The sequence below is a fragment of the Xiphophorus maculatus genome, chromosome 20 (assembly GCF_002775205.1).
Source record: "Xiphophorus maculatus strain JP 163 A chromosome 20, X_maculatus-5.0-male, whole genome shotgun sequence".
Taxonomy (NCBI): domain Eukaryota; kingdom Metazoa; phylum Chordata; class Actinopteri; order Cyprinodontiformes; family Poeciliidae; genus Xiphophorus; species Xiphophorus maculatus.
Genome location: NC_036462.1, coordinates 13,961,560 through 13,974,356, shown reverse-complemented (window position 1 = coordinate 13,974,356; position 12,797 = coordinate 13,961,560). Strand labels below are relative to the sequence as shown.

The 12,797-nt window shown below is 36.1% G+C and overlaps 1 protein-coding gene across 3 annotated transcripts in view; it reads right to left on the bottom strand.

Annotated features, from left to right (window-relative positions):
- atg7 (autophagy related 7) overlaps positions 1–12,797 on the bottom strand; it is a 70,622-nt gene that overhangs the window by 33,433 nt on the left and 24,392 nt on the right. For 2 of the 3 annotated variants that reach the window (XM_023353401.1, XM_023353400.1), the window contains exons 16-18: positions 11,039–11,114; positions 4,712–4,792; positions 154–324 (exon numbers count right to left, since the gene is read on the bottom strand). In XM_023353401.1, the coding sequence (XP_023209169.1) occupies positions 154–324; positions 4,712–4,792; positions 11,039–11,114 (328 nt within the window). Of the gene's footprint in view, positions 1–153; positions 325–4,711; positions 4,793–11,038; positions 11,115–12,797 lie in introns of those variants that run through there. The other variant, XM_023353402.1, reaches the window with a different exon arrangement.

Sequence of the window (12,797 nt, the reverse complement as noted above, 5' to 3'; positions counted from 1 at the left end):
GAAACAAGGTGTGCACATGGATGGATGAGCATTATTTGAGTTTTTTGGTCATGCAGAAAAATATTTACCATTGTAACAATTTGTCATCCTGTTGTAACACCATTGTGGACTCTTAAAATTATAAATGATTAAAAAGAATGAGTTAAATTCTTCCTAAGATGAGTGGAACCAGTTTTTATGGCGTGTGGGTTTGTGATTTACCTCTGCAGCCTGAGTTTCCTGGTGCAGCAGAGTCAGTCCTGTGAGGTCTTCCAGAAATGAGTGGGAAGAATTAAAAACCTTGGACAGAAAGCTGAAACCTTCCCTCTCATAATGGTCCAGGACCTGCATGAAAGCAAAAGAAAACATCAGAACAAAGAAGAAAACTTTTAAAGTCGGTTTGAAGTTAACTCGTACTAGTGAGGGATTACACTTTGATTTGCTTCAGTGATCAATGTAATGTCAGTCTCTTACAATCCTGATTTATATAGTAATGTCAAAGTTGAAACAACAAAACAAAGATAAATAATTTCACTGGACATTATAAAAAAGAGGCTACAATAAAGAATACTTTAAACTAGAGATGCACAATATATTGAATCACAAACAACATTGGGATATCGATATGTGATGCTGTATTTGGAAGTATGTTATATTTCAAGTATCATGCATTCAAACTCTGCATGCTGCTGGTATATTTCACCACATGGATTTGCATTCACTGCCTGGTATGCACATACTTGACTTTGTTTATTTTTACCAAGATGCTAAACTTGTTGGAGATTTGGGGACATGAGTGATGGAAATGTGTGTTATTTTCAACTAATATAATTACTGTAACAATTAACAATAATATTGCAATTATGGGTTTTCCCCCTATCGCGAAAAACTACTTTAACCCGGCACAAAATTCACAAGTTGGCCTGACAATATTTTAAATGATAATCATTTATGGTTTGAATTAAGACAGCAGAATAAGTTTAATAAATGTGAAAATTTTTAGCACGTAAAAGTATTGAGCAATTCAGTTTTAAACAAGATGAAGTGTAAAATGAACCTTTCTTCCCCCTCTGTGATACCTTTGAAGTCATTGCAGTGTGTTTACCTTGATGTATCATCAGGACCGACTTCAAATTCCCACACCACTGCTTCAGTATACACACATCCAGACACGCACACACAAGCGCACGCATCCTCTGCCCTTTCGACTACCTTCCTAAGACTGGACAAGCCTTTCATAGACGCCTACGGAGCCTCCTCTGCAGGTGTAGAGTTACCACTGTTTGAGACATCTGCACACTGTGCTCAGAACTGCCTTTATGTGTGCGTGCACGTGTGCGTGCATTTGTGTGTTTTGCAGACTCAACCTGGCGTCTGGTCCCAGAGCCAGACACACCACTCACAATACACAGTGATGTTCCCCTCATTCACCTTTTCAACCTCTCTTTTCTTTCCTCCATCTTCCATTTCTTTGATTCTCCACTTCCACAGATGGACCCTGCTATTTGAGACTTCAACAGCAGAAACCAACTTTGTTAAAATGTCGCTGATGAAGCCACAGATAAGCACACAGATTTCCTTTGATGATTTAGCGATCAAGTCATTCTGCACTTAAACATTAACTTTAATATCTATGTGAAAAAATGCACAATAAAAAGGGATTTCACATCTTCGGGCAAAAACAGTTAAGCACAAAGTTAGGGACTCAGAAGGACCAACAAATTTGATACATCTGCAGCGGGTGGTTTGTGAATTTATTTCCAAGGGGTTGTTTCTACACAAAACAGCACAATATATATATGGTATATATATGATATATATGGTGGATTCACAAGAAGAGTGATAGTATTACAAGCAGCTCGTAGAGTATCTGCAACAAGTCATAAAAGTAAGTAAATATCTATAACAATGACAGTACTTTGTAGATGCATTAAAGATTATTAGCCAGAACTCAGTGTTTGATCATCATATTTCTTATTTTCTTCCATGCAACTGCCCGGTAGGTGGGGTGAACTCCACATGGTGAAGTATATGACTCATGTACCCCCACGTTCCAACACTGCACGGCTATCACATCTGTACACCCCGCATGCCAGACAAACACAAAATATAATTTGAATGGAAGATATTGAATTTTCTGCTGTGCTAGGTTATTCATGTTCCAGCATGTTTTTATGTCGGGAATCATCTGCTTTGTCATAGACAGGAAGCTGCCAAGTTTGAGTTGATTTATGATCTCATTTGTCCTGTTCTTGTTAAAGGAATGGTGTTAGTACTCTTCAGTAGCTGCAAATAATTAAGAACTTAATGGTCTATCCAAATACATAAGGCATTATAATTAATGCTGACTATAAAAGCACAAGAAAGTTTCTCGAATAATTTTATAAAGGAAGGTAATACTTAACCTTAGCCAAGAGTCATAACTGATAATAATCAAAAGTACAACCCTGAATCTTAATAGCCAAATAAGACCAAGTGACTCGTGTCTTCATATTAATAATGTAAATCTGAATTAGTGGTAGTATTCAATTAACATTTTCTATCAAGTTAATTGCCATTATTAAAAATGGCAACTAATGTCTATAGTTAATTAATTGCAACTAATCACATTTTAATCAAAAAAACAAATATTGACACAAAAGCAATATTTTCAATTTAAAAAAGCATTTTTGCTGCTTTTATTGCATAAATAAGATATACGAGCTCAACAACAACATCTACTCTCTTATTCACGTTATTCAACGATAAGATTGGTGCAAAGTGCTGTAACACCTATTCAGCTTTCAAGTGTTTCAGGAATCCTGGATCATTCACGTAACTTCTTTGAAAATATATTTCTTTTGAAATGTGAACAGTGAGTGATCATATTAGCGTTGAAGAAAAGAAAAACATTTTTCCTAAAAATATTTCTCTTAGAAGAGAGACACATTCTCAATTATACCAGGAAGTAGGACAAGTATTTTGAATACTTTCAGCAAACGTGTCTAAAGGTTTTAGTAGAGATCTGAAGTCAACTTCTTTGATGGTGCATCGGAAAGTCAAAGATTCAATATAGAGCTCAACTTACATTGGTATTTTCAAGGCTTTTTTTTAACTATAAGTCATAGTTCAAGTGTAGGAATTTTACAAAGAAAAATGCAAATCATTGTGCAGAATAAAGCTTCCCACTAATAGTGGTGGCACATTTTGTTGTGTCCAAATAGCAGTAGTAAGAGATGTCTGGCATGGTTTTAGACAATGCCACGTCAGCTGAGATTTACTCTTTGGCGTGTAGTTTTATTGGCTTCCAGCCCCACAAGAGTTAGAAAACACACACATACACACCCCCACACACAAACAGAATGAAAAGCCCCAACTCTACAGGAACCGCTCCAGCCCAGACAGAGGCTGAATTGTTTTGTTTCCATAGTGACCTGGCAGCACACAGCTGACTGCAGCAGAAATACACACACAAATCCAGAGTGAAGACAAAGACCAACACACACACTCTCACCAACGCCATTAAAGGGAGCACACCGATATATGGACACAGGGGCACACAAAAGAGAGGAGAGATATGGGGGAGGAAGAGCAGGAAGCGAGGAAAAGGGGAAGAAGGAGAAGTGAAACTGGAGTAGGCTGAAAAGAAAAGAGTGAAAGGCAGATAAGCAAATGCAAAACAGAGAGGCTGAAGATGTGTGGGTGGGATTAAAACATATTTACTTAAAAACCTTTATCCCCGCCTTACCAAAAGATCTGTCCTGTCTTACTTATGTCCATTATTCTATGCCTATAGTTTCTACCCAAAACCTATCAGACCATCTGAGCAGCTCTGTGCAGACCAAATAATCTCATCAGTCACACAGGCAGAAACATGACACCTTAAGATAGGCTGGAACGCCATCCTTTTTTTTTTTTTTTTCACTAAGCGTAGGTGGAGAAAAGTTTTGGAGCTGAAGCGAGCCAACTCCCTGCCCCCCTCCATCTCTTAGTTTCTCTCTGTCTTCACATGAAAGTGATAGATCTGGGGCTTTATGACCTCTTTATCGACACAAAGAGCGCATTGAAATTGGGGGAGAGAAAGAGGCAAACCAGCCCTCTACTCATCACAACACCCTTTTTCAGTACTACATTTCCTCTGCTTGTAACAACCTCACCACCACCACCCATCACTCTCTCCAGACTTTTTTTCTAAATTGTCCCCGTCCCTAAATTGTCCATTCCTCTTGCAGAACTCTCACACGTTTTTACACCTAACCACACAGACCAATGGTAAAACAGTAAAAAGCACAAAGAGTAAATTTTCCCACCCCTATTTGGCAGATTTAGACTATCTGTAGTCTGCTACAACCCATCTACACACATTCACTCCTACACACTCACCCATACACACACAGCAGTGGTGGGAGCGTACGACACTTTCTGACATCAGTGAGCAACTGCTGCCTGATTGTTACCAGATGGTTTTACCAGCTTTCCTGTGTGCGTCTCTTTAGTATTCCTCAAGGAACAACATTTCAACACAGCTACACTGACTTAACAATGTGGAAATGGGAGAGCTGGGAATCCCCTCCAATTTTTGCTACGACTGCAATTTGTGTTTCAAAACATTGTTGTCCCATAGTAACAGAATGTGACCTGATAAAAATATCAGGATCTTTGCATCTACAATTCTTTTTTTTTTCTACATTAAGCCACGTTTAACAACCTTACAATTTGAGCTACAGAAAAAAAAACCAACAGTGCCACTTACAACGGGTGAGCAGGCAGTGCATTTGTCGAAGGCCAGGCTGGCAGGCAGCACGTTGTCAAACCTGGACAGAAAGCCTCGGATCTGTAGAATAGGGGGGAAAAAAAACACAAAGTCAATCAATCTAACTAAATAAGGCACTTGGAATAAATGAGAGAAAAATTAAGTTTTTGATGATAAGCCAAGAAAATAAATGTTTGAATCTGGGAATCTCCTTTCTTACAATTAAAATAAAACACAATGTAATGTAGTGAAAACAGACTTGATATAAAAACTTTGAGAACGTGTTTTTTGCGTTTCACAGCAAGGAAGAGAGCTCCCTCTGCTGTTGGAAAGATAAGTAGCAGCAATCTTTATAGTGTACTATTTTCTATAAGCTTTTTTCCACCTAATTGGTATCTTTTTTACACTGCAAAGAATAGCAGCTTCCAATCAGAGATCCTCTTTCAAAATTAAATGTAAATAACAAAAATGAGAAGAGATTAAATACTTTTATTATTAATAATTAAAACCAATACCTTCTGCGCTGTAAATCGACTCGTTTAATTGAGTTGGCAGAGAAAGCGCCAGGAGCCTTTGCCAGATGTATGAAAAGCCAATTTCAAACAAATACAACCAGTCAGGGAAAATGTCAAAATCATAATTACTTTGGTCTCTATTGAAATTAAAGTTTTCTTAATGTGATTAATTGATAAGTTTTGAAAAAAATATACATTTATAGCAATCAAAGAACAAAAAACGAGACAATTCAAGTGGAGTGTGCACAACAGTTAGTAAATTATTATTTTTTTTAGCTCTATACATTATATACATTTTTGTGATAAATTGGTGCAAAAAATTATTTGAATTAGAAATTAGATCATTAATAAATAATTTTATTATTTTGTTAACTTTTCTCTACTATGAGCTTGGCTGGAGACTGCAGCTCTAAGGAGGAGCTTTAGTTAAATAGGTGGCGCTATTTCAAGGTAAATACAACTGTGGGCTAAAAATAACACAATGGATGTGGAACAGTGATTTGCAGGAAGTTCACTTGTACATAGCTTAAAGAGCATAAATTGAACGCTTTGGAGCAGTCTAGTCAAAGTTCATATTTAAATACAAATGAAGTGCTGCTGCATGATTTTACCCCTCAAATCTGGCTGCAATAAAATATACTGCTGAAAAAAATAAAGGGAACACTTTAAGTGTGAAACACCTGTTTAAGTGTTCCCTTTATTTTTTTGAGCAGTGTAGTTCTGGAGATTAGGCCAAAATTCCTCCAGGATAACAGAAAAGATGCGCTTCCAGTTGCTGTTTGGTGACAGAAACAGATATCAAAGACAGACTTTGGCTTGAAAGGACTAACTGCTATTTTAGAATGGCTTACTCAGGTTATCTTTGTCTAATAACGATCTAGATATACACCAATAACTTTTATTAAAACATTATATCAAGATAAACCAATGCCTGTAGGCATATTTTGATTTTGGACTATTTCTGTTATGCTTTTTAAATATCAATGACATAACCTACACATTCTGGTTCTTTGTTGTAAATATGTTTGAGCCTGCCTCTTTCTCTTTTCTGCTTTCCTTTCATTCTTTCCTTCTTGTCTAACCAAATGCTGCTAAGCATGCAGCAATCATGAAATTCAAGGACGACAAAAAGAAAAAAGAATTAACAAGCATCCAAATCAAACAGAAGAATGAAAAATCTTTAAAATGTTTAAATGAGAGACTCCTGGTTTCTTGAAAGCACAGAATGAAGTCCAATTTATCCTCCTTTGAATCTACTAATGGAGAAAATGCTATTCAACTGAACTGAAGTGAATAATATTAGGATGTACTGTACATCTTAAAGTCTGTGCTATTTGTAATCACCAGTATTATAATGGTGATTATCATTGGTACGATACATAAAGAAGAAACATCAGCTTATCACATTTGAACAACAGTCTTCTTGAAAATATTTTTCATTAATTTCTTATCCTCTGCATCTATTCATTTCTGGTCATTTGTATTGCAAAGGCATATTCAGTGAAAATTAGAAGTGACAAAAAAAAAGATTGTAGGACTGTCAATTTGACTGCAATAACAGTCACTAAATCCAGTATTAATCTAAAAGGCGAGTTTGCAGAGCAAACAAGTCATAAATGATGAAAGGGTGAGTGGACAAGTGAGTCAGACTAATGGGTGGGTGGGATAAGAATTAAAATATGTAAACCTGCAGAGCCTTCACAGACAGCACATGCTGGACACACATCCACTGCATGACGGAAGGTGAAGTACAGACACCTGGCTACTCTGCTATTTTCTGTCTAAAAAGGTTCAAGCAGTAGGAATGTTTTGGTAAAGCAGGCTTCAGCATACTTATAAGTTATAAGTTGAATTTGAACTCTTTCCACTTATGCAAAATGTATTAAAAAATGTTCCATGACATGTTCAGGGCTTAGAAAGTTTGAGAAGCTGGCCCTACATTCAATTTCATCTCTGGTTAGTGTGATGTGTTCCTGGTTCTTCATTATGCTGTTTATTCTCCAACAAACATCTGAGATATTCACAGCCGGATAAAACATAGACTAAACTGGAGACAAGTAGTCACCATTCACTAATCAGATTACTTTGAGGATTTACTTATTTGATTTCTTGCACTGGACTATACTGTAGAATGTTAAAAGTTTTTATTTAAAAACCTTCTTCTTCACAACATATGCTACTTTGCCTTGGTCTATCACATAGAATCACAATAATCCCTTGAAGTTTGAGGTTGTAACTTTATAATAGGTAGGCAAAAAAGTTCAAAAGGTATGAATAATCTCGCAAGATGCTATAATGACTAAGGCACTTGGGGCCAAAATACATATGTAGTTCATAAAACATAAATCTAAAGAAGAATTTGGATTTCTACATTTTTATCAATATAAAAATGATCCAATTAAGGAAATGAGATAAAAACATTGATTAATAATTAAGCTCAATTACTAGTGTGGGACATTGAGCGTTAAACTAAATTTTTAATCAGTTCTCTACATTAGCTGGGAGAGATTCAACTTTCCCAGCTAACTAAGCATCAGCTTAGTTAATTAGTACGGATAATTAATTTTCTTATTACTGAAAATGGCTTTCTCAGCTCCAATCAGATTTAATCTGCTTTCTTTAAACATATTTTCAGTTAAATAATTTTTGCCTGTCTGTCTTATTTAAATATTGTTGAGTAGCAGGTACTGGACAGGTATTGTGGTTCAGAAATCACATTTCCAGTAGATATGGAGTTCTGATTGAACAAAACAGCACAAACCTGAGATGTTACCTTCCTTACACATTACAAACAACACATTTATTTGGGCTCCGTATGTTTTTTAAGCCCATTTCCTAACAGCTTTCTCGCTTATCAATATGACCTTTAGCAAACCACCATGGGAAGCAATATTCATGATGAAAAATAAAATTTGAAAGGAAGTTGCAGTTGCTAAACAGCTACCTGGTACTTAAATAAGTTCCAAACTACCGGTGGCAAAAAATGATAAGCAGTAAAAGAAAAACTGAGCTAAAAATATTTGTAATTTGAGATATAAACAGTGTTTAATTTCTAAAACCGCCACAAGCTGTCACTGTGGCACCACAGAAAAAAAGGATAAGCGGCCTCGTCTGAATATTCACCGTTTGTCAGGCTTAATACATATTCTAATACTCAAGGATTACTCAGCGACGCTCCCAGGCATATTTTCTTTGGCACCTCTTCTTTTTGATAACAATCATCTCTATCTGCACACACATACACAGTCGCATTTGAAAGCCACTTTCCTTTGGGTTATTTGCCAGAAAAACCCTGAGCACCAAAGGTGTCAAAGCAAATGGCAGGGATTCATATTCCCAGGATGATGAATAATGATGATGATACAAATGGAGTTGGTGAGACGCAGCACTCAGTTAGCCAAGAACATAGTTTGGTTGGCACCAAATCATCCAATCTCCATATTTAGTGGCTCAGTATTGAGTATTTAATTATGATTTCAGCCAATTTTTAGGCTCCTTCTAAATAATAAGAGAGCTATTAGTTTGTTTTGTTTAACTATGTATTGATTTTAAGACTAAATATGAAATAAAAACTATCTGATAAGCGACAATATAAAATATTGTGTATTTAACTCATGTTGAGTTTTAACACTGGAAACACAAAATACAAGCCACCAAGTTTATAGCATATCTGAACAGACCGAAGGGAAAGAAGAGCATGTGTGTGTATATTCTGACAAGCACAGTCACTCTAAATGTCCTTCCCTTGATCTTCAATCTCGTTTGGCTCTGTTCATTAATAGCGCCACCTCAACAGTCATCAGTATGTATGAAACTAAATCAATATCGACACTCTAGTGCTAGAAAGAGGGAAAAATGTTTGTATTAGAGCCAAGGTTGAAGCAAAGACTTGACAAATCATACAAACCAAGTTTATAAGTAGTTTCTACTTCGAAATCCTCTCCTGACTGACTTAGAGACCCAAGATAACCATTTGAAGGACAAACTGTGTTCAGATAAACCTCAGCCTGCAGGAACTCTTGAAAATTCAGGAGATGTATATTAAATCCTTACTTATGCTCTTTAGATATTAGTGATTGTAAATGGTGACGTTCAATTATTGCCAATATATCAAGGCTGCCATTGGAAAGGCTTTTCTCTCCTAAAAGAACAGTATCATTCAGACTTATAACATTGCACATTTGAAAAAAATAAAAATAAAAATAAAATAAGACAAGACAAAATGAGTTCTGTGGCATTTTTGAAAAAAATTTGAAGACATGAGCACAAAGACTCATGTCTTCAAATTTGGCAGTGAAGGTGTGATGGTTTGGGCTCATTTTACAGTACAGTTACATAAAATACTGAATCACAGTCAGGATGCAACATTTGGTTAACTAATACATTTTATTTATTCTGGAAAGAATACTAGGCATGGGAAATAGCATATTTTATAAAGTCTCATTTGAATTTAGTAAATTTTGAACCATGATCTAACTTTAATTGGTCACATTGATAGATACTTAAGATTTTCATTAAAAATCAAGTAAGGTTAATAAAAATAATGCTCTGTTTTTTTTTGCACATTTCAGGACACAAAAGGACACGTTACAACACAAAAAAATCTATCTATTCATGAATATACTGAAAAACAATTTTATAGAAAAAAAAGGAAACAAAGCAAGAGCTTACAAAAAAAGCCTAATGGGAACAGATGAGCTTTCAGTTGTGATTTGAAAGTAGGGAGAGTAAATTTCGTGAATGTCTGAAGGTTTCAGAGTTGGGGAGCAGAGTGAGAAAAGGTTCTGGTCCCCGCGGCGCGAAGCCTAAGTAGCTTTAGATAAGGTGCCGAAGGCTGTACATCATAGTAAAATGTCTTTCACTGTCAGTAAACGGGCTTCCACGTCTTAATCATTATGGCTTTGAGGCACAAGGAGTCAGCTCATTAACGATCTTGAGTTGTGTTTGATCTTTCTATTTATAACATTTTAACTAACCATTGAAATGACCCAACATAAAGTCGTGTCCATTGTGAGGAACGAAAGATGTTAAAATATAATGAGGGCCGACAAATGTGAATGTGCTAATGAGTACCACACTGAAACATGTTGCTTTAATTAAGATGTTATATTAAGAGAAATATGCTGTTTCAACTGAACAGAGCATGTTTCACCACCATTCAGTCTCTCACTTCATTCAGTGGAGATTAAAGCTTTTTCATTTGAAAACATAAGATAATTACTTCTTATTTTAAACATACTGATATATGTATGTCATTCATACAGGTCAAAAATTCAAACATATAAATTATTTATGAAATGAAGTCTGTTTAAATTTTTTATTGAGTATTTTTGGCTTCTTCAACAACATCTATACACATACGTACATATCAGGTGTGCCTATTTCATATTCATTTATTCAGCTGTTTGAACCTGTATTTCAAAGTCACATACAGATTAATATGACTTTGAAATATATTGCCTAACTTCATTGATTTTATAATCAAGAACAAAAAGTTTGTGTCACTATTGTTTTTTTTTTTGTTTTCCCTCCAGGGGGTCTTTTGTGGGCTCTAGTGTCCCTTATATGAAAGTATGCTGACAGGAAAGGGGGAATATTTATTTCTGTGCATCTTTGTGGTTTCCATTTGCATGCCACTTTGCTGCTGGATTTACCCACACATGGACACATAAAAAAATATTTTATTATATTATTCCTCTTTTATATCCTGTCTAATCAAGGATGTTATACATGTGTCCATCCTGTTCAAAGCAGAGTTCTCTCGTCCTCGTAATAAAGTGGATGAGTGTGCGTGGGTTTGTGTGTCTCTAACCTGATGAGGCACAAGACCAAGAGACGTGGGAGGTTCGTTCATTCTGTCGTCACTGCTGCTGGCCACTGCGTAGCCCCTAAAAATAGAAAATACCCTCAGTAAGTTTATGTGTTTTCATAAATCTTAAACATTCCCTGAAATAAAACTTAAAAACACACAAAAAGCTCTGAATAACAGAAAATCATTGAGCTCAGAAACTCCAATGGCTGTGAAAGAAAATTATAAAAATATAGAAGCATCCTGAATGCATTGTTGAATTCACAAAACCATTGCCTAAATTGTGAGTTTAATCCATTCAAATTCAACTTCAAATATTTTAATGACAGTCCAAAAGTAAAGCAATACAATAAGTGAGGGGATTTCAAAGAAATAAATTAAAAACAGTAATATTTGTGACAGATCTTTGAGACAAATTTCAAACAACTACTTTCAGGGTTATGTTTTTTTTAAATTTTTTACAAAGAAAGTCATATCCAGTGACCAAACATTTTTGTTTTCATATTTACAAACCTCTAAATAACACTGAACTTTTGAAAAGGCAAAGCAAACCTCTATGTGTCAGTTGTCCATGAAGATGAGCTACAAGCTGCAAGTAGGGTGCACTGTATAATACATCAATCAGAAATTTATATACACTAAGTTAACTTTATAAAAAATTGGTAAGTCTCAGATGATGACACCATTACTCTGTAAGTATTTGATTGGTTAATTCACAGAATTTTAGTTAAATGGAGGCCCATTCATGGCTGTATCAGGCAACACCAAAGCAGTGTGTTTGTGGTGATGCAGCAAGAACTCAGGAGGAGAACTGTGAACCTCCACAAGACTGGTTGATCTTTAGGCGCAATTTCAAGTTGTGCAAATCAAAATCCAGAACAAAAGCAAAACAGATTGTCAAGATGCTGTCAGATGGTGTTAAAAGAGTGTCACTCTGCAAAGTGACAAAAAACTTGCACTGGAAGCCCACTCAGCAAGGAAGAAGCTTTTACTCAGAAAGCAACATAGAAAGAAAGCTTGATTACAATTTCGAAATGCACTGCAGTAAAAAGAGATACATTTTTGGAGACATGTCCTTATATTCTGATGAAAGTAAACTTGAAGGGCTTGAAGCTTACAAGTCTAAGAACATCATCTCTGAGTCCCTTCTCCATTGTCAAGTCTCTAGCCGGTTAATATCGGTTAATATTGGCCCGGTTCTAGCCAAAATGGGTGTGTTTCTATTGGCGTTGTGTTCCTCACTAAGTGGGCGTGAACGTAGGCAGGAACAATGTGGGGGAAGAGGGGAAGCGTCTGAGTGTCGTGAATGTGCAAAGAGCAGCGGGCGACGCTCTAGTGATTTTATTTTACGCATGTACTGTTGGGCAATCAGTTTCTTTAAAATCTCTTAGTCTATTTGTTCATTGTGGGTTTGCCTGTCCAGTAGACTATGTATGCATTCTTCCACCACAACTGATAAAAACCAACACTTATGGTCTAGTTGCAGATATAAAGATGTTGCTGTTGAAGTAAATCAACAATGCTATCTGCTGACAATCATATGACTTGTGAGCAATACCCAGAGTTTGACTTGTACCACCCTAAAGGGGGTTCTAAAAACCACCCAGTATCTCCAAATATAGACATATCTGGCCAGGCTGATTGGGGAGGAAACAAGATACGCCCGCGGAGAAGGAGCTGTGAAGTATGGAACGGCAAACTCATTTTGTGATTTTTTTTTGCTTTGATAGGGACTGGTGTACTTTACAAAATAGAAGGGATC